General features: G+C 53.6%; 2 protein-coding genes across 2 annotated transcripts; one reads left to right on the forward strand and one right to left on the reverse strand.

Annotated features, from left to right (window-relative positions):
* The first annotated feature begins 932 nt into the window (after nt 1-932).
* NAGA (alpha-N-acetylgalactosaminidase) lies at nt 933-6,446 on the forward strand. The gene is made up of 8 exons (XM_076336792.1): nt 933-1,157; nt 1,777-1,951; nt 2,063-2,240; nt 2,506-2,600; nt 3,270-3,431; nt 3,907-4,104; nt 4,320-4,463; nt 4,726-6,446. The coding sequence occupies exons 1-8, from the start codon at nt 976-978 to the stop codon at nt 4,906-4,908; spliced, it is 1,317 nt and encodes a 438-aa protein (XP_076192907.1). The 5' UTR covers nt 933-975; the 3' UTR covers nt 4,909-6,446.
* A 714-nt stretch (nt 6,447-7,160) lies between these two features.
* WBP2NL (WBP2 N-terminal like) lies at nt 7,161-16,725 on the reverse strand. Its single transcript, XM_076336782.1, has 8 exons — nt 16,638-16,725; nt 13,968-14,076; nt 13,285-13,420; nt 11,622-11,714; nt 10,575-10,793; nt 10,042-10,161; nt 9,580-9,656; nt 7,161-8,722 (listed from the first exon to the last, which is right to left on the reverse strand). The coding sequence occupies exons 1-8, from the start codon at nt 16,694-16,696 to the stop codon at nt 8,675-8,677; spliced, it is 861 nt and encodes a 286-aa protein (XP_076192897.1). The 5' UTR covers nt 16,697-16,725; the 3' UTR covers nt 7,161-8,674.
* Between the last annotated feature and the right edge of the window lie 2,906 nt (nt 16,726-19,631).

The raw sequence follows: 19,631 nt of genomic DNA on the forward strand, positions 1-19,631 counted from the left end.
TGTGGATGAGTCCACATGGGAGCAGGACACCCTGAAGCATCTGTGACCGTGCATAAGCCCATGCCAGAGCAGGTACATCTTGAAGCATCTGTGGCCGTGGTTATGTCTGTGCTGCAGCAGGTATACCTCTGAAGGGATTGTGGCCCAGGGATAAGTCCACGCTGGAGAAGGTACACCTCGAAGCATCTGTGGCTGTGGGTAAGTCCATGCTGCAGCAGGTACACCTTGAAGCATCAGTGGCTGTGCATGAGGTCGTGCTGGAGCACCTCAAAGCGTGTGGCCATGGATAAGCCCACAACATACTGATAGGGTGCAACGGCTATGGGGTGCAGCAGCAGTGGACTGCAATGGTAATGGGGTGCAATAGCCGTGGGGTGCAATTCCGACTGGGTGCAATGCTGGTAGAGTGCAATGCCAATGGGGTGCAACAGCCATGGGGTGCAATACCAACTGGGGGCAATGCTGATAGGGTGCAACAGCTATGGGGTGCAGTAGCAGTGGAGTGCAATGCCAATGGGGTGCAATACCACCACGGTGCAATGCTGATAGGGTGCAATACTGATGGGTTGGGACAGCTGTGGGGTGCAGCAGCAACGGGTGTAATTGCCGTGGGGTTCGATGCGTCCGTTACTGACGGGGTGCAGCAGCGCAGGGGGCAGATACCAATGGGGTGCCACGGCTGTGGGGCGCAGCACCCGTGCGGTTGAACGGCCGTGGGGTGCAACAGCAAGGGGGTGGGATACAAGGCGGGGTCGGTGGCTGTGGGGCGCAGCGGGGCTGGGTGCAACGCCGTGCCGTGCCGTGCCGTGCCCTGCCCTGCCCTGCCCTGCCCTGCCGTGCCCTGCCGTGCCGTGCCGGGCGGCAGGGAGGGGGGCGGGGACGGGCGGTCAGGTGGTGCGGGCGGCATCATGTGAGCGGGGCCGGGCCGGGCCGGGCCGGGGAGAAGCGCTTTGTGCCCCGGTGGCGGCGGGGGCGATGCGGACGGCGGTGCTGAGCGGGCTGGCGCTGGCCCTGGCGCTGGCGCTGGCGCTGGCGCTGGCGCTGCCCGCCCTGGCCCTGGAGAACGGGCTGGCGCGCACCCCCCCCATGGGCTGGCTGGCCTGGGAGAGGTTCCGCTGCAACGTGGACTGCCGGGCGGACCCCCGCAACTGCATCAGGTCAGCGGGGCGGGGAGCGGCGGGGGGAGCCCCCCCCCCCCCCCGCCCGGGGCTCCCTGCCAAGGAGGGCCTCGGCATCCCCCCCTCGCTGCAAGGAGGGCCTGTCCTGTGTGCCCCCTGCCCGAGGGAACCAGCTCGGAAAGGCCGGGCTGGTGTCTGGGGTTTGCCCCGGGCGGGAGGGTGGGTGGACCAAATGCCAGGGCCGGCGAGGGCGGATGAACGGGTCGGGTCGGGCACCAGGCCCGGGATGGCTCTGGCACCGTCTGTGTCCCTGGGGTGAGCCCTGCAGCAGTGGGATCTCGGGAAGCCATGGTGTGTGGGAGGCGGGGGGCTCAGGCGCCCTGGTGCTGGGGCTGGAGAGCCCCTGGTGCTGAGGGATGTGGCTGGGCTTTGTGGGGTGTGGGGAAGTGCTTTCCCTCAGTGAGATCAATGAATGGGACATGGATGGGGTTTAAACGGGAGCCCTGGAGACCCTCCCATGTGTCCCAGGCCAGCCCTGTGGTGACCGACCCTCCAGAGCCCCCACTTAGCTCTGAAGTCCCGCTGGCTGCCTGCAGCCGGTGGGGCACAGAGGTCACAGAGGCTCATCCTGCCATGTCCCCGTCCCCCCGACCCGCAGCGAGACGCTCTTCTTTGAGATGGCAGACCGCCTGGCGGAGGACGGCTGGAGGGACCTGGGCTATGAGTACATCAACATCGATGACTGCTGGTCTGCCAAGCAGCGGGACGCAGCGGGACGGCTGGTTCCCGACCCTGAGAGATTTCCCAGGGGGATTAAGGCCCTGGCTGACTATGTGAGTGCCCACTGGGGATGGTGGGGGGTCTCCGTGTCCCCATGCTGCCCGGTTCCCGGGAGGCACCTTGGACCCCCTCATCCCTTCCTTGCAGCTCTCCTCTCCTTGCAGGTCCATGCCCGGGGCCTGAAGCTGGGCATTTATGGTGACCTGGGCACCCTCACCTGCGGGGGCTACCCAGGCACCACGCTGGACCGTGTGGAGCAGGATGCCCAGACCTTTGCAGAGTGGGGTGTGGACATGCTGAAGCTGGATGGGTGCTACTCGTCGGGAGAGGAGCAGGCGGAGGGTAAAGGCTCCCCATCTGGTTGGCGTTTCTCCCCTTGCTGCTTCGGTCAGGGTGGCTGGCCGTCCGCAGAAACGCTTGGCCAGCTTTGGTTCTTCCCTCGTGTCTCCTGTTGCAGCTCTTGGGCAAAGAGGAAGGAGTTTGGGTGCCCTAGAGCTGGTGTAAGGCAGGAGGCCAGGCTGGCCTGGGGTCCACCTGACTGGGCAGGCTGTGGACACAGGCTGCTGCCAGCCGTCTCCTTCACCAGTTGTCTTCTCCTCTCCCTAAGGCTACCCAGAAATGGCGAGGGCCTTGAACGCCACAGGCCGCCCCATCGTCTACTCCTGCAGTTGGCCAGCGTATCAGGGGGGGCTTCCCCCCAAGGTGAGGGTTGTCCCATCCAGTGGCTGTTTCCTGTGTCCCCTCTGCCCTCCGGGAGCTCTTGTTGGAGCTGCAGGAGCTGGGTGCTACACCCCGCTTATCGCTCCACCCCTGGTAGGATGGGGCTGCAGGTCCCTGGGGAGGATGTGGCCTCCCTGCCAGGCATCTGGGGACACCTGGGATTCCCAACATGGCTAGGTGATGGGAGTTTGGGGGAAGAAGGCCCTGGGGCGTGCCCTCTCCACCCCACTCAGCTGGTGTGGGGTTGATCCTGGCAGTCTGTTCTTCTGAGATGGGTCCTGTCTGGTTTAAGTGCTTGAAACAGGATGTTCCTCCTAGTAATGTTTCTTGAGAATTGATTGTATTTATTTCCTCTTTCACCTTCTGAGTGAATCCTGAGCTGCCCTTATTCTTGCAGCTGATCATATTTCCTCATGGCCTCTGTGGTTGTTTTGCTAGACATCCTGTCATACTGGGATGTGCCCAGTCCTACTGGGATAGGACTCTGTCCTCCTTCATTATGTGATGTTGCCCTTCTACACATCCCTGTGCTTTGCAAACACCAAACATCTTCTGGATGCTGCAGCTCTCAACAAATCTGGCTGCCCCTTCTCCCCCAGCTTGCAGACCCCGTCCTTTCTCCCTCCTGCCTGACCCTGTGCTCCTCTCCAGGTGAACTACACCGTCCTGGCAGAGGTCTGCAACCTGTGGCGTAACTATGACGACATCCAGGACTCCTGGGACAGCGTGCTTTCCATCCTGGACTGGTTCTCTGCAAACCAGGACGTGCTGCAGCCAGCGGCTGGCCCCGGTCACTGGAATGACCCGGACATGGTGCGGCTGGGTGGTGGGTGCACTGACCCTGGCTGGGACAGGGATTCTCCAGGGATCCCCTTCTAGGGGCAGGGAGAAGGAAGAGCGCCGGGAGCAGGAGCCCTCTTGCTGCAGAGAGGCAAAGCTCGTGTTGCCCTTGGCTAAGCTGTGGGAAAAGCCTGTGGTTGCAATGAACCCTTCACCGCTTGAGTATACCTGTCCTGTTGTCCAGGTGTCCCTGTCCTTCCCTGCACAGGCTGAGGGGGGATAGTTGTGAAGCGAAGGGTGCTAGTGCGTTTGAATGTGTGCTGACGGCTCAGCACCTAGCAGGGGTGGGATGTCCTGGCAGTGGTAGGCTGCTCGAGGGGAAGGAAAAGTGTGTGAGGTTTCCCATGCGTGCTTCCCCCCAGCAAGCTGCAGCATCACCAAGTGTGGCAAGCAGACCAGTTTCTAACCCTTTTCTGCCTCTCCTGTCTTTTCCCCCTCTCCCCTCCAGCTCATCATTGGAAACTTTGGCCTTAGCGATGAGCAGTCCCGCTCCCAAATGGCCTTGTGGACAGTGATGGCAGCTCCGCTCCTCATGTCCACAGATCTCCGCACCATCTCCGCGAGCGCCAAGGAGATCCTGCAGAACCGCCTGATGATCCAGATCAACCAGGACCCCCTGGGAATCCAGGGGCGCAGGATTGTCAAGGTTAGGGGGGAGGCGGATGTGTTTGGGAGAGCAGACAGGAGCAGCACAGGGGGTCACAATAAGGAGGGAGAGGGAGGCGATACAGAGAAACATGGGCAGGAGAGGTATGGGAGCTGGGGACCTACTGGCATAGCAGCCCTGCAGGGCAAGGTCAGAAGTTATGGGCCAGTGCTGGTCGCGGCAGCTCTGCCTCATCTACCCATCCCCACCCCTAGGAGAAATCCCACATCGAGGTGTTCCTGCGCCCGCTATCCCAGGCCGCCAGCGCCCTCGTCTTTTTCAGCCGGAGGACGGATATGCCCTTCGTCTACACCACCAGCCTGGCCAGGCTCCACTTCCCTGAGGATGCTGTGTATGAGGTGAGCCCCACTGGCACGCTGCATGGCGGGGCAGCCCCACGGCACCTGGATCCTGCTCTTTCCATCTTCCCCTGTTGACACCCTGTGCATTTTTGGGGGGGAAGGACTCCCTGCCTCCAGGACGAAGGGGCAGCTGCCTGTTGGGTCACCCTCCTGTTGCCCACTGCTGTGCCCCGTCCCCCCATGCCATGTCAGTGACCATGGCTGGACCTCAAGATGAAAGGTTTGTGGAAATCCTGGTAGCCCCATCTCTCTTTTCCAGGTACAAGATGTGTACAGCGGGAAGATCATCAGCGGCTTAAAGACGGGAGACAACTTCTCGGTTGTTATTGACCCCTCAGGGGTGGTGATGTGGTATCTCTATCCCACGGCGCTCCCGGTGCAGCCCTGGCACGTTGTCAGACAGCAAGCCCCCGGCGAGGGTTTCCACCCGGTCCTCCTGTGACGAGGCTCAGCGGATTGGGGTGTGGGTCAGCGCCAGGGTGAGCCGCAAGACCCTGGGGCACGTGGCTCTTCACTGCCTTTCGCTGGTGTGCCCAGCAGTGCTGGGGAGTGACCATCAGGTCATTCCTCCGGTACCACCTTGATGATGTCTACTCGGTCTGTGTAAAGCAGGAATTCTTCTTACCCACCTCCTAAGGGTGTGCAGAGCATGATTCCTTGGTGATTGCAAAGCCCTTTGAGATCCTCCTGTGGAAGATGCCATACACGCAGAGTCCAGCCACTCTTGGAGTTTGTCAGCTCTGACACCTGAGCACTTTACCGCTCTGAATTGAGCATCACCAACCACTGCAGGGGCTGTTCGAACTATGCCTGTAGAAAGGCCTTGGATGCTTTAGAATCTTCTAGGGCGATGACCCCCCCCTCCCCCACATGTGTGATGGCATTAGCTTCAAGGATCAGACCTGGCCACCTTCTTTCCCCTGCTATAATCAGCTTGGCTTAGAATAAGGGGCTGTCAATAGGGCTGCGCCCTTCCCATGTACCCTCCCCAGGACCAAGAGCTCCTGGAGGCATGATGGTCCCGTGCAGAGAGGCTTTGCTTGCAGGCCTGATCCTGCTGCCAGGATCACGGAGGCCAGCGCTACTACAGCCTAGCATGCACGCTAGCATTGGATTAAAGCCCCTCTGGTATCAGTTTACAGCAGAGCAGAGCAAAAACCTGAGTTGGCCATGCACAGCTCCAGCAGCCTTGCTGCGGTACGGCACCAAACACTGCAGAGCCGCAGCGTGTTGTGCACGAGTGGTGTCGGGAAGCCGCTGATGCTCATTTGAAGTCTTTTGAGTTGGGAGATGATCACAGGTGCCTCCGAGCTGCAAGCTGCATCCTGTTCTTGCTCTAGCAGGAGATTCCTGCTAAAAGGGGGCTCAGGCCTTCCTCCAGTGGGCTGAACACTCGGGATTTCTCAGGGAGGGACTCCTCCTTCTCCCAAGGGCAGCTACACGCACAGCCCCATCCTGAGGAGGAGCCTACACTAATAAACTGGAAGTGAGCAGCAGGACAGACTCTAGAGCCCTCAACTGATTCACCTTTACACAGTACACATCCTACGGAGGAGTTTTAGGTGGGACGTGGCCCACCCTGACTGTCCCAGAGACGGTGCAGCATTTGTGAAGATCACCTCTAAAGACTGTAGCCCAGGGAGACCGACAAGATTAATCCTCAGACCAGAGAAATACCACATTTTAGATTAGCCCCTCCCCCCCCCCCCCCCAAAAAAAAAGTTTCCCTTTTCTATTCAGATGACGAAGGAGGGTTGGGTGCCCGTGCTGGTTCCTGTAGGACCGGCAAATCAGCCATTTGGCTGATTCTGGCCACTTCCAGAAACTTCTCTGAGCGTAGCAGCAAGATACTGAACACGATGCTTGCAGTGCTAACAGGAAAGGACGAATGCACTTCATGTCTGTATACAGGAGCTGGCTTTGTTCTTGGGGAGTGATTGAGACAAATTAACTGAAATAAAAGGGAAGCAGGTCACAGGCTCTCTGTTTCATGTTTGGTCAGTGTTGCTAGCTATAGCTACTTGGCTAATGTAGGATTACAGGGTCAGAACCTCAAAACAGGAACAACTATGCTACAAAATAGAACTGGTTTCCTGTCAGAGGCTGGGCTGATGCAGAGTAGAAAACTGCTTTCCAGGAGTTATACCATGTTCAGCAGGGCACCAGCTTTCCTTGGCACAAGGGGAAACTCACATTTTACACTCCCCAGTTAAGTGCCATCTTCCTTTACCATATATTTGTTTTTCCATCACTGGAAAAAAATCGGCTAGAAAGGAGTTCCTCTTAAAGACAGGCCTTCCTACTGCCTAAAGATAGGCAGTAAATGTACACAGAAGAGCTGCTAAGAATACAGCCTTAGTGAGCAGCAGGGTGGTGACACGGCCCCTGCCAAATGCAGCGTTGTGCCTGCCCCGAGGACGTGAACACGTGCCAATTCTGGATATCTTGGGCGAGAGCAAAGGCACAAACCAGCCTTCCACCCTCCCCAGGCAGCAAGAGGATGAGCCCCACCTTCTTCTCTCCCCCCAGTTACTTGACTCCAGATCCAGCTTAGCAACGCACGAGGGAGAGAGGAGGACTGGCCCACAGCCTGCCCGAGAGAACAGCACCAGTGGTTGTTGTTTGTTCCAGCCTTCTGTGTAGTAGGCAAGAATGAAGGTCAACACAACACACACGCAGCAGTGAACAGGCGGCTAAAGGTATCAATGCTCCTGTATTAAAGTGCAATTCAAAAGTTACAAACATTCATGGTTGATTTTTTTTTTAAATACAGAGTTATTAGAAGGTCTCTAACTCAGACTTAAACAGTGTTTGCAGATAAGGAAATTTACTTCCCCTCATGCAGGGCTGCTTTAGGAATTCACACTTGCAAGTCATGCAAGCCTTCCTCACAGGAGAGCCCTGGCACACAGGGAAGTAAGGGAGAAAACACTCCTTCCCCTTCACTGTGAAGGTAGGAAGGCTGTAGGAAGCATATGTAAAAGATCACAAGGGACTCCACCAGACTAGAGAGACTCCCTTCAGAGCAGGTTTAATGGCACTATGTTCTAAGGAAGAAGGAAAGGTTGTGGCTGAGCAGCCAGAGTCTCTGAGCGTTAGTAACATCCGCACCAGACAGCGGTTCCCAGCTGAGAGGGCATTGCACCCCTAAGCAACCCAACTCCGGTATTACAGCGCCCACCCACCCATGTTGCTCAGATGTGGGCATACACCCCCTGGCTGCAGTGGCTGAAGGAAATGACAAAGGCCAGTTTTCCCCTGTGGAGCTAGCACACAGCCCAAGCTTGCTCAGCAGAGGGAGCCAGGGCTGCGGGACCCGTCTCCTGACAAGGCTAGAGCCAGGTCATCTTCCTAATGTAACATATTTTGCTCCAAGGCAAGCAGCCTCCTGTGCAGCATGTGACTCCATTACGCTTGAAGAACGGCTGCTTGACACAGGATCATTGCACAGATACGGGACCTGCTTCTAGGAGAGGGAAAGGAAGACTGATTCTCACACCTGCCAGTCTATCAGCTCACTGCCCTGCGGCACACCTTTGTTTGCTTTTCTATTCAATGTCTACAAAGGCAGGCTGATAGGAGCCCATCCCCTTCCCTCTTGCGTAGCCAAATGCTTCAGTGTCTCTTAGGATGCACTTCCCAAGTTCGTCACCCCATGACTTGTTAGTCCAGGACATGAAACACACAATTCCAGCACGGTACAGGATTTCCAGAGTCCCATCTCACGCTGAACTGTGCCAGAATTTAAGGAAATTTAACACCTTTCTGGGGCACCCAAGGGTCTATGCAAGGAACTTCATTGCTCTCTATACCTTTCCTCTTGGATGGTGCTTCAGAAGAAGTCAAAAGTTTGGCATTCCGAGTCGTTTTACTCCAAGATCCTAGAGCCTTCATATTTTAGTCCTAGATTAGTCATGTGATCTACTGGTGGTTTATTAAGAAGTCCATCTCTCTCCTCAAGCCAATGGCAGAGCAAAAGGTTAGTGCTTCGGCCCCATGAGATAAAGCAAATAAACAAGAAAGTGCTGTTGTTCCGCCTTGTATTGCCACTGACTTGATGTTTAAGGAGGGCAGGTGCTCAGCTGCCCAGCACTACATATATTGTATATACACAAAGAGAGCTAGAGATATGCTAACCCGAGGGGTAGTAACAGCCAAGTTGTCTTCAGGGAGAGAGAGTGTGGGAGGCTAGTTGCAATTTCCTTCTGTTAGTTGTTCTTCTTATCCTCAGGAGGTGCATAAGGAGGTGGCTGATCCTGGAAGGAGATAGAATAGAGTCAACAACCCTGCTCGTTTTATGATGAGCTCTTCCCAGGCATTCCCAGGCTTGGCTTACAAGAAATGACTGCTCTTCAGTGAGCTACAGACAGAGCCAGGTGCTGTGTTTTAAGCTGTCGTTTCATCACACCGTTCCTCCCTAGTATCAGTTATGCTCCAGGATATATGCTGCCTCCCGTAACGTTTCTAGTGAAGGTCCCCTCAAAACCAGGCAACAAATGGTCTATTGCAAACAGACCATTTAATCTGTTTTAATCGCCATCCTCCCTTCACTTCCAGGGCTTTGTCTCTGTCAATGTTCATAGCTCTGACCCAGCAGACAGCAAGCCCCTGGGCTGAGGGCCAGCTTTGCTGCTCCATCCGTCTCCAGCCCACCACAGAGTCACACGAGGCAGTGAAGGGCACAGGCAGACTGGCTGTCACATACCAGACGTAGGCTACAGTCTACCTACCAGCTGCCACTGACTGAACAGTAAGAGACCTCCCCGTCTCCACACAGCCCAGGAAAAAAATGAAAACGAAACCCACATGCTCTCATCCTTCAGTGACCTGCTCTTCTTCAACCCTCCCCACTTTCAGGCCCAACAGAAGCAGAGCGCTTCTGTCATACTGTGTGGCTGTTGCTGGATGCATCTTAAGGCCCTCCTCCTTTCCTGACTGAAGATTTAACAAGCCGCCTTCATGGCATTATCATCCACACCTCCCAGGAAAATGCACACTTTCTGTGCATTTTCAAAATGAAGGCATGCTAGGCTTTGCTAGGAAAGCAAACAGCTGTCTCTGTTAGCGACAGAAGAGGGAGCGGGTACACGCAGGCCACAGGTGCCGTACTCACCATGGGCATGTATACATTGTGTGGGTTGGCAGGGTTGTAATACGCACTGGAAGCGGCTTCCATGGCCTTACTGCTCCCTAGAAAGGAAAGAGAAGCAGCAAGTGTAGGACACGCTCATCTATATGCCTTAGGCAGTGGCCCCAGAGCCTTCTCCCCAGCCATAGCTCTTTTGAGGAGTCGACAAACATCCAAAGAGCTAGCAGCAACTGCAGCAAGCTGGGTTTGAATTCAGAGCAGTTCAGGAAAGCTGCAAGCTGGCTAGAGCTGACCACAAGCTGTGCAATGCAGAGCTGAGCAGCTCCCCCCACACTCTGTTAACTCAAATAATAGATCAAGATGACTTTGAGCTCCTGCAGCAACAACAGCTTCCCCACCCCACGCTGTGCCCACTATGCCACCCACAGCCCAAGCCCCCAAGCACCCTTTTGCACCCGGACCCTGGCAGCCCCCCAGTTCCATTACCTGGCATCCCTGGGCTCACCCAAGCTGGGGGAGCTGAGGGTTCTGCAGGAGATGGCCCAGAGTAGGGGGGAGGAGGTGGCACATACGTGGGGTTCATGTTCGGAAGTGGTGGGTAAATACCTGAAAAAGATGACACCAGATTGATGCTTTGGACCATGGCAATGGGACAGGGGGGAAGAGAGCTCACAGGCCCAACAGCACATTAGCCCTGGACAAGAGCAGTGGTCAGGGAAGCTCTGCAGGCTTGGCAGGGATGCAGACAGCAGGGATTTGACATTTTGCTAATGCCCATCATGCCAGCAGGCAACAATTCTCCGCCAAGCAGCAGGACAATTTACAAACCGCATTTTCACCTCCCATCCAGCTGCAACTATAGAGACACATGGGTGGGATCAACAGCACGCGACAGATTTTTGCAAGGACAAGGATCCTTGATGGAGACAAAACTCCAGTAACCCTCACCGTACCATTGTGATTTCTTTACAACTAACACCAAACACACCCTGCCAGTCATCATTACACAGCTTCCAAACCTGGAGTCTGGGCATATGGATATCCCATGGGCTGTGGAGCAGGTCCATAGGCGTTCATCGGAGGTGGTGTATAAGGATATGGTCCGTTTGGTGGTGGAGGAGCAGCATAGCCCCCCGGCGCAGGTGAATAACCCCCTGGAGCAGGCGGGGCAGGTGCATACCCTCCGGGCATGGGTGTATAGCCATAGCCAGGGTTCTGGAGAGGAACGCCACTGGAAGCTAAGGAGCACATGTTTAGTAAGCCAGACATCCTTTTGTTACAATTAAACATATAGAATAAAAGGAAAAAATAGTCCTGTTCATGCAGCACCATTTCCTATCATCTAAACTCACTATACAGTCCTGGCAGAGTACTGCGCTTGAAAAGCATTAGCCTCCTGGCTGCAAGTTCACAGGGTGCTAAAGGAAACCAGCTGCAAAAATACTAGCTATCAGGTACCAGTTCAAACACAGAGCTCCTGCTGCTGGAAGAAAAGACCGTTCTAAAGCAAGTATCAGTTGGGTGGTTTTTACTTCTTTTTAAACTGTCTTATCAGAAAAAAGTGTACATTTTAAAATGCACATTCCTTTAAAAAAGAAAATTTTTGTATCAGAAAAAAAAAGTGCATTTTTTCCCCCATTTGAAAGTTTTAAATAGAAGTTATTATTTTAAATTTATTTTTGCCCCCTCCAAATGTGGATGTGTTAACTTCCCCCATCTTACTCCACTATTACAGAACTGAGCTGAGGGTACGTAAGTGGATCAATTTTTCACCATCACATATTTCAACTTTACTCCAGGAGGAACAAGGTTCTGTAGAAAAAGGTGGTCCACCTCAGAAGCACAAACTTCAGAATATTCTGATTGCACAAAGCGTTACAATGAAATAAAGAAAAACGATTGGAAGGAAAAACAAAAGTTCCCCTGGAAAAAAACCCCACAGCACTGCTGTGGAAGAGTGCATCGAGTACCCCCTCTTCCCCCAGCCCATGAAGTTCAAAAAGAGCACTATTCTCTAACTAGCTCGGCCAATCACGGGGGAACTGCAGGCTCTGAAGACCCCTTACCATTAGAGGCAGCTTTGAACATCAACTGCCCAAACTCAATGGCTCCTCCACTGTTGAAAGTCAGTTTAAATGTCCCCTGCCCTTCCCAGCCACCTAGGAGAGAGAGAGAATTAGAATTAAAACGGACTATTAACCTCCTCAGTAGCAGTCAAGCCAGCTAAACAGTTAATACTCCAATTACTTTTTTCTTATTATTTCAAAACCATTTTGCGTCATATCGCAGGGGGAAAGAATCATGGCACTGCTATCAGATGTCCCCCAAAATAGTATCTCAAGATCAGGAATTTATTTCTTTACCCTTTGAAAGACGATCCCCATTATAGTTATGTAGAAGCAGCCTACCCTAAATACTAGGATGTTTTGTCCTTTCCTGAAAGGTTTAATAGAACCTAATAATGAACACACTGTAAAGAAAGAACACTTAATTCACTGAGGATTTTAATCAAAAGCCCTCAAATGAAGTTTTATTGCTGACCTCAGTGGACTACAGATCAGGATCTGCAACTCAAGCTAGGATTTAAATCAAATGCAACATTTTTAATCTCTTTGACCCACAGAAACCCAGACAGATTATAAATCCTTAGGTATAATAGCACTTTTTCAGAAAAAAAAGCAAGTAGGTGATGACATTGCAGGATAAGAATGCTTTATTTTGCACGGGGTTTTTGGTGTTGTGTTTGGAGGTTGGGGGGGGTTGTTTCTGGTTTTCAGGATTTTTTTTTTTTTTTTTTTTTTTTTTAGAAAAAAGATGTCTTTAAAATAAAAGATTTCATAAAATAAGATTTATCTTCCTTGTCTGACTAACAATGAAGTTAGTAGAGGTAGAGAGAGCCTCCTGGGGACAAAGTAGAAATAAAGGACAGAAATATAACAAAACAATCCACCATGGATAAAGTCATCCCCTTGGAGATTCACCTCTTTAAAATCACTGTCTTAGTATGATTTCAGCCCGAGAAAGTGGGCTGATCCACAATCCAGAGGACCCAGCCACTTTAAGACATTGTTAGGAACAGGAAGTAAAAGCATAAGCTCTCCAGATGCCATCAAAATGCACATGAACTAGTTCTAGGGCTGAAGAGGGAAGAAATTTGAACCAGAAGCCTTGTTTTTAATCCCTGTTTACCTTCTGCAATTCCCTATGTTAGGTCATGACCCTGACTAAGTCTTACCACAGTTTCATCATCAAATTGGGAACAAAGCTAAATCAATGATATACAGAAGCATCCTAGATGCACACAAACGTACCCAATCTGGTAAGTGACTAATGACCTCCAGAAAACAAAAGTGGTTGCTAGTTCTGCCTATCAACACCGACGACTGGCGACTCGGTCACTTACCCACCCTTCCAGGTCAAAGACGGGAAAACAAGCACATGCGGAAACCAAGTGAACATGACATACACAGCAAGACAGAAGTTACAGGATTAAACAAAAGCCATCCTGTGAAAGTCAGTTATTAGCTCTGGGGGCAGAAAGTAACGCCGAAGCAGCGCCTTCAAGTTCAGAAGACGCGGGTTACCTTAGCGTGGACACGCTAGCTATACTGCTGTAGCTACTCTGTCCGTCTTTCCCGTGCATGTAAGCCATCTATCTGATGTTCAGCAGAAGATAAAAGGACTTGTGACACTTGGGAAGAGTTCAGTCTACAAAGCACGGGCACATACCTCCTGCCTCGGCCTGAATCTGTCCTTTGATGTAATTGGCAGAGAAAACAGGCTGCTCAATGGAGCATCCTTTCACCAAATAAAATGGCATCATGAAAGACAGCATAGGATCCTTGCCCTTCGACACAAAGATCATCTGCAAGACAGGAGGGAAAGCCTCTGAATTACTTGAATATAAATATAAAGGGTGGTCATGGAGTTCTAGCTGAAGCAGCATCCAAAAAGAGGATAACTTAACTCCTAGTATCAGTATGCAATTGTGTTATTTCACAGCTTTAATACTGTGGGATCCCAAACAGATTTGATGGCACGTGGCTCGCTCACCTGTAGCATGTATGTTGCAAAATAATACACCACTTAAAACACACGTGCACATTTACAGAGTTTTATTGTTCCGCTTTTTAGGGATAAGCTATGACAGTTTTCAAAGAAAGTAATATGGACTGACACATTATATGAAATATATTCTCTAGACAGTGATTTCCAGGACTACACGTGCCTTTGTAGGGAATTGGGATTGTGACACAGGCACGAACTATCCTATTTCCACCTTCCCTTCTCCCACCTAGTACTCTCAGCGGTTCCTCCCATAACAAAAATCACTTCTATCACCAACTAGGTTTCTGGTCTAAAGTCTACAAGATCCCTTGAGAAGGAAGCAGTCCTGCTGGCATCAGACTTACCCTGTAAGGGGTGAGATACAGCATCCCTTTCTTGGTGCCTTTGAAGGCTTCAGGCTTGCCCGTCACGTCACTGAAGGAGAGCTCCACATCTTTACACTGTTTGAGAACACTACAGGAGGAAATCAGACAAATTGGAGAGACAAACTCAGCAACAGCTCTGACACGCACCCCCCCCCTCACACAGGGAGGGGGATAGCACACCAGGACCTCTGAATATTATCCCAAAAGACTCAGTTCGGATGTGGGCCTGCCGTTTTCGCTTTGAATGGAGAGGGATGATTTATGCAGAGCGGAAGAATTCATCCTCTCACCTGTGACAACCCCTGCTCCTCTTCCACAAAGGGAAGCTTTAAATGACAGTTTCTCTTTCTGTCTCCAAAACCATCAGGCTGAGGAATTCCCCTCTCCGCATGAGAAGAGCCTCGGCCCAAAGGCCGGGGCACAGAAAGGGGTGAGGTGTCCGAAACCATCCCCCTTGAAGCCAAGGTATCACTTCAGAGCAAGCTTCCCTCTCCAAGTCCATGCTCAAATCCAGGACTGGCCACTACACGGGAAAACAGCACTGCTGTAACACCGCACCCACTGTGCAAACTGAGGAAGTTGCTCCACTAATGCCCTCACTGCTGACCCTCCTCCACATGATTTAAGTAAATGTTTGTAATAAACAGCACCATGCTAAGGAACAAAACAAGGAGCCAGTAATGTCAGCAATAAGCTTATTATTGTTGGATATCTGTAGGAACATTAGCGAAATCTGTTAACGACACCAAAGCCAGATGGGAACCGTGAACGTTGCAGGCTCAGGGGTATGGAGGTGACTGAAAAATTAAATGTATTTTCAGGAAAAATGAAAGAGTCAACTTGGGAAAGGGTGTCACTGAATCTACAGGGCGGACCCTAAACATACCACCTAGTAAGAAAATTTACAGAATAAACAGAAGAGCCTTGGGGGTGACAAGTTTGCAGTGTGTAACAGTGCCAGAAGAATCTGAGGCCTTTTATGGTTCAAGAGAATAGAAAAAGAAAAAAACAAAACCCTAACCCAATACAAGCCTGAAGAGGCCAGACCTAAAATTATCCTTATATATTCTGATCAGCCTATTGTAGAAGTCAGATCAAGTAAGGAGTCAGGAAACTGCAAAATTATTGGGGGAAGGGAGGAATCAGCAGGGCCAGCGTATGGGAAAACAACCAAAAGCCCTGTAGTTTCAGGTTGTGTGCTCTCTAGGGAAGAAAAAAAACGTAACAGTATAGACGTATCTGAAAAATGTAGCTATCCAAGGAGGAAGACATTAAAAAGGTCTAGCTTTAATGTGGAAAAAAAAAAAATCCTGATCAAGAAATTCTACTGGGACGTTACTTCATAGCTGAACTAGATGCAGGTTCTCAGACTGGCTGAGAGGGACAGACTGACGAGGCAGCAGAGCTCTTTCCATTTCCAAGATGAAAAGGGGAAACATTTCTTCTAAGCTAAATAAAACCAACTCCTCGACAGTTTGGATCTTACCAGAACCCTCCTCAACCATGTCCTGTAGCAACGTTTCACGTCAGTTTGCCTCATTGGGAAGAATTTCTACGTAGTCACTTTAATGTTTACTCCTTCCCAGCTGCGCACACAAGCACACAGCACACAGCCACCACCACTGGGTGTAATTAGGCTGCTGAACTGGTTTGCACCTGCATGCCTGTCCAGGGCTGTCAGAGGAGGGCTGTGCACCCCGCGGAGCACCCACCTGTGACTAAGCAGCGCCTCAAAGAATGGCTTGAGGTCAAGGATGGAGAGATCTCCTTTAAACCAGCAAAAGCTCTACAGGTCAAAGGACTCCCCTGACTGAAGTATTAGCAGTCAGTTACGAACCCAACATTATTTGGAGCGTATTTTTGGAGCGTATTTTTCCTATTGTGCTCCAGCCCCAAACCAACTCGATGATCCTTTACCGGGCCTCTGGTTTCTAGGATTTCTCTAGCCAAGGCCAGGATGCCGGGAGCACCCGAACACAATCAAAGCGAAGGCCCAGCCCGTCAAGCTGGTCTGTCAATCCCCACTCGGGGCGAGGGCAGGCATCGGGCAGCCGGCTGCGCTTTCGCGAAGAGAGGCGCTCCTCGCGTGCCGAGGAGGGGACCTGCTCTGCTCAGGCCTCGCCTCCGACCACACGTTTTCCTGACTTTGATTTCAAGTGATCAAGACTCCTACCTGAAGTGGTCTCTGCCTCTCTGACACCACTAGCTAACTGCATGACATTAAAAAAAAAAGCCAACTCCTTGTCTTTCACAGGCGATGGCAGCTCACTCTTCACCCAGGACGCCCGCCGGAGCGGCGCTAAGGACCGCCGAGCTTCAGCAGTGACGACGGGGCAGCTCTGTCGGCTCCAGCCAGGCCTGCTCCCCACCGCCTGCCCCAGCCCGCTCCCACGCTGCTAAAGGGAGGACTTTAATAACACAGCCCCCGGGCCGGGCCGGGGCTGGGAGGGGACGGGGGGCCGCCCCGGCGGGGCCGAGCTGCCTCCCGCCACCGGGCCCCGCCGGCCCTGCTGCCAGGGTAAAGGGTGAGGAGGAGCCCCCCAGCCCGGCCCCGGCCCCGGCCCCGGCCCCGGCCCCGGCCCCGGCCCCGGCCCCGGCCCCGGCCCCCGCCCCACAGGCCCCCACGGCCCCGCTGCCGCCCACCGGTACCTCTCGGCATTGGGGATGACGACGCCACCCTCCTGCGAGTGGTTCCTGTTCAGCGCCATCTTGCCCCTGCTGGCCCCGCCCCTGACCCTGTGACGTCAGCCCCCGGCAGCCCGGTGACGCCCCGCCCCCGGTGACGCCCCCGCCCCCGGTGACGCCCCCACCCCCGGTGACGCCCAGCCCCGGGTGACGCCCAGCCCCGGGTGACGCCCCCGGCCCCGGTGACGCCCCGCCCCCGGTGACGCCTCCCGGCAGGCGGCGGGCGCGAGAGGGGAATGAGGCGATGGCGGCGGTTGTCAGGCGGCGCTGGTTTAATGGCCGCCGGCGGAGGGGACGCTACAGCTGGCGGCACCGCCCGGCCCGCCCCGGACGCCGCGTCTTCCCCGCGACGGGCCACGGGGCAGCCCCGGCGTCCGGTCTGCCCAAGGCCCGCCGGCGGCCGCCGGGGAGGGCCGCGGCCCGGCCCCTCCTCTCCCGGCCTGGCGGCGGCACCGCAGGCCTGCGGCTGGCTCCCAGTTGGGCCCGAGGGGGCCGGGGAAGGCGCTTTCCCTAAACCCCCCGGTCCGGTGTCTGGCTGAAGCGCGACTTTTGCCGTCCTCTGCTGGCATAACCCTCGCAGCGCCGCTTCCTGCTTTCCGAGACCTCTGCGGGGGTGGGAAAGGTGCTGGCAGCGCGTCTTCGGCAGCCTTTCCCCCGCGATGCCTGCTTACAAACCGTAGTGAGCCGTCATTAACTTGTCCTCACAACTAACCACAAATACTAGTGCCTACACGTAGCGCTGCTTGCTCTTCTTGCTCTCTGCTCACGGCATGACCACGCCTGCCGAGGTGTTCGTTACCCGTCTCGGCCTAAATGGAATTTGTCCAGTGTGAAAAAAAGATCTTTTGGATTTACCGTGCATTGCAAAATTTTTCAGGTGAATGGTTTATGTAGTGGAGAGTTCGTGAGTCTCTGAACGCAACGAGTGGGTACCGCTGGTGTAAAGTTTAGCCTCTACCCCCCTATGATATCGTTCAAGTGATATCTCCAAGGGGAACATCTGACATGCTGTGGTCATCCTGGGACTCAGCTGGTGGCACACAAGAGCTGGGATCCATTCAGGCTTTTCCCAGCTTATCCATCGGCAGAGACTTTTTCCCAACATTGTCTCCCACTGTTGCGCAACATGGGAGATTTTTGATATTTGCCATTTGTAGACTTTCTGGTAGATACGCAGATACCAGTAGGATATTTGTGTGAGCGGATGGCAGTGAGGAATACCCGAGATTGCTTTTCTCAGTGAGCTTTTATGGGTCCTTTAGAAGTAGTCCATGATCTGACAGGAAATTACAGAGCAGAGCTTAAAAACCACCTTATTACAACCAAAAATTCCTAACCATATAGGGCAAAGCACACAGCCTTGTCCTTGCAATCCACGTTACAGGCAAAGGAAAATCTCTCTTCTGTTGCATGGTGATGCAGCCCAGCGGCAAGAGAGTTCCTCTAGAGCAGTCGCATGGCCACCAAAGAGCTGTGTGAGAAAGCAAGTGCAGGGAACACCTCTGCACGCCCCCGCTAAAGATGATAGAGCGTGGCTTCGTGCTTCAGTGCAGTGAAGAAGAGGAGCCCTGGGGGAGTCTTTCCTATTGCACTGGGTTTAAAACATTATGTAGAGGCTAGGCAGGAGCAGCCACAGCACAGTAGGCTGAGAAGAGGCTTCTGGCAGCCGGTGATGCTGGGGACATCTCCACGCCTGGCCAGCTGGTGGAGACAACCTTGGGGGAGGCTTTGACCCCGCGTTGGGCTGTGGACGGCCAGTGTGGGTGGCAGGATGGGTAGCAGTGTAGCAGGGTGGTTTCTGCAGGGTCCGTGGTACGGCTGCTGGCACTGGTGACGAGGCTTTTGTTCTCTGTGGGGCTGAGGAGGCCTGGTGCAGGTGGGAAGGCGGGTGCAAGGCTATATGCACACGCTGCATACAGGAACACCGGGAGCCGTGAACGCAGGTGGTGAAAGGACTGCGAAGGGCCGGCGTGGCCCTCACGTCCTAGCGGTGCTGAGAATGGCTGATTTGTGTGGACAGGTGGGAGTGAGAGTGAAGAGACCTTTGCTTTGCAGTGACAGCACCAGAGAAAGCCACAAGATGGACATATGCTCTTAGACAGTTTTGCTAAGGCTTGGAGCACCCTCTTCCCAGCCCTGGCCTCCATACAGCTCTGTCAACCAGTCTCCGTCCTGGCTTGAGTCCTTCTCTGCTGTTCCCTCGCTGGGACCTCTTCCTCCCTCCCGCGCCAGCCTTTCCAACCCCCATCCCAAACCCACCGCACTTCCCCTTACTCGCAGCGCTGCCATCCCATGCCACGGCATTCTGCACGTGCATTTTAAGTGCAACCGGCTATTCTCCTGGAGGTGACAACCCCTGCCAGCCATGTGACATGCTAGGTGACAGGCAGACACTGCCAAACTCAGGACATCTGTGATTTTCTCCCCTCCTCCCTTCTGCCCAGCCAGCCCTGACGCTTTCCACCTGGCTCAGGGACATCCAGAAAAGAGCTGACACTGGCTAGACATGAGCATATAGTCTTCAGTAAAGCTGTGCCGCTTTCTGCTCCTGGGTCTTTACCTTCCCTCCCCGTCCCCTCCAGGGGAAGGTAAAACAACAGCTTCTCAGCAGGACACAAAAGCACATTGATGAGGAGGTGTGAGAGCTTGGGAGAGGGAGGAAACAGCCTGGAGAAGAGGAAGATTCAAATACTCTGAGAAATGGAGGAAAGACAGAAAGGGTCAAGAGCAGAGAAAGTGAGATAGAGAAAGAAAGGAAGGAAGCTATGGAGGGCTAAAAGGGAATGAGGACGAAAGCACAGGAGAGGAGGACATGGAAGCTGGGAGACCAGTAGGAGGGCAGAGGAGCAGCACAAGCTGAGACTGCTGGAGTAGCAAACGCAGCCATTTCAGTGAGGAGGAGGTATCTCTTCTGTTCCCACCATCAGTGGAGACCCAGGGAGACACCCTGGCCCAGAG

The sequence above is a fragment of the Aptenodytes patagonicus genome, chromosome 1, assembly GCF_965638725.1.
Source record: "Aptenodytes patagonicus chromosome 1, bAptPat1.pri.cur, whole genome shotgun sequence".
Lineage (NCBI taxonomy): Eukaryota > Metazoa > Chordata > Aves > Sphenisciformes > Spheniscidae > Aptenodytes > Aptenodytes patagonicus.

What these genes read in the sequence shown, in the direction of transcription:
- WBP2NL (XM_076336782.1), bottom strand. Translation starts at nt 16,696, where the DNA reads ATGGCGCTGAACAGGAACCACTCGCAGGAGGGTGGCGTCGTCATCCCC. An exon ending in GGTGAGCCCAGGGATGCCAG is followed by an intron (nt 9,657 to 10,041) that starts GTAATGGAACTG and finishes TTTCCTTTCTAG; the next exon opens with GGAGCAGTAAGGCCATGGAA. An exon ending in ACAATGTATACATGCCCATG is followed by an intron (nt 8,723 to 9,579) that starts GTGAGTACGGCA and finishes ATCTCCTTCCAG; the next exon opens with GATCAGCCACCTCCTTATGC.
- NAGA (XM_076336792.1), top strand. Translation starts at nt 976, where the DNA reads ATGCGGACGGCGGTGCTGAGCGGGCTGGCGCTGGCCCTGGCGCTGGCG. An exon ending in GGGAGAGGAGCAGGCGGAGG is followed by an intron (nt 2,241 to 2,505) that starts GTAAAGGCTCCC and finishes CCTCTCCCTAAG; the next exon opens with GCTACCCAGAAATGGCGAGG. An exon ending in AGGGGCGCAGGATTGTCAAG is followed by an intron (nt 4,105 to 4,319) that starts GTTAGGGGGGAG and finishes CCCCACCCCTAG; the next exon opens with GAGAAATCCCACATCGAGGT.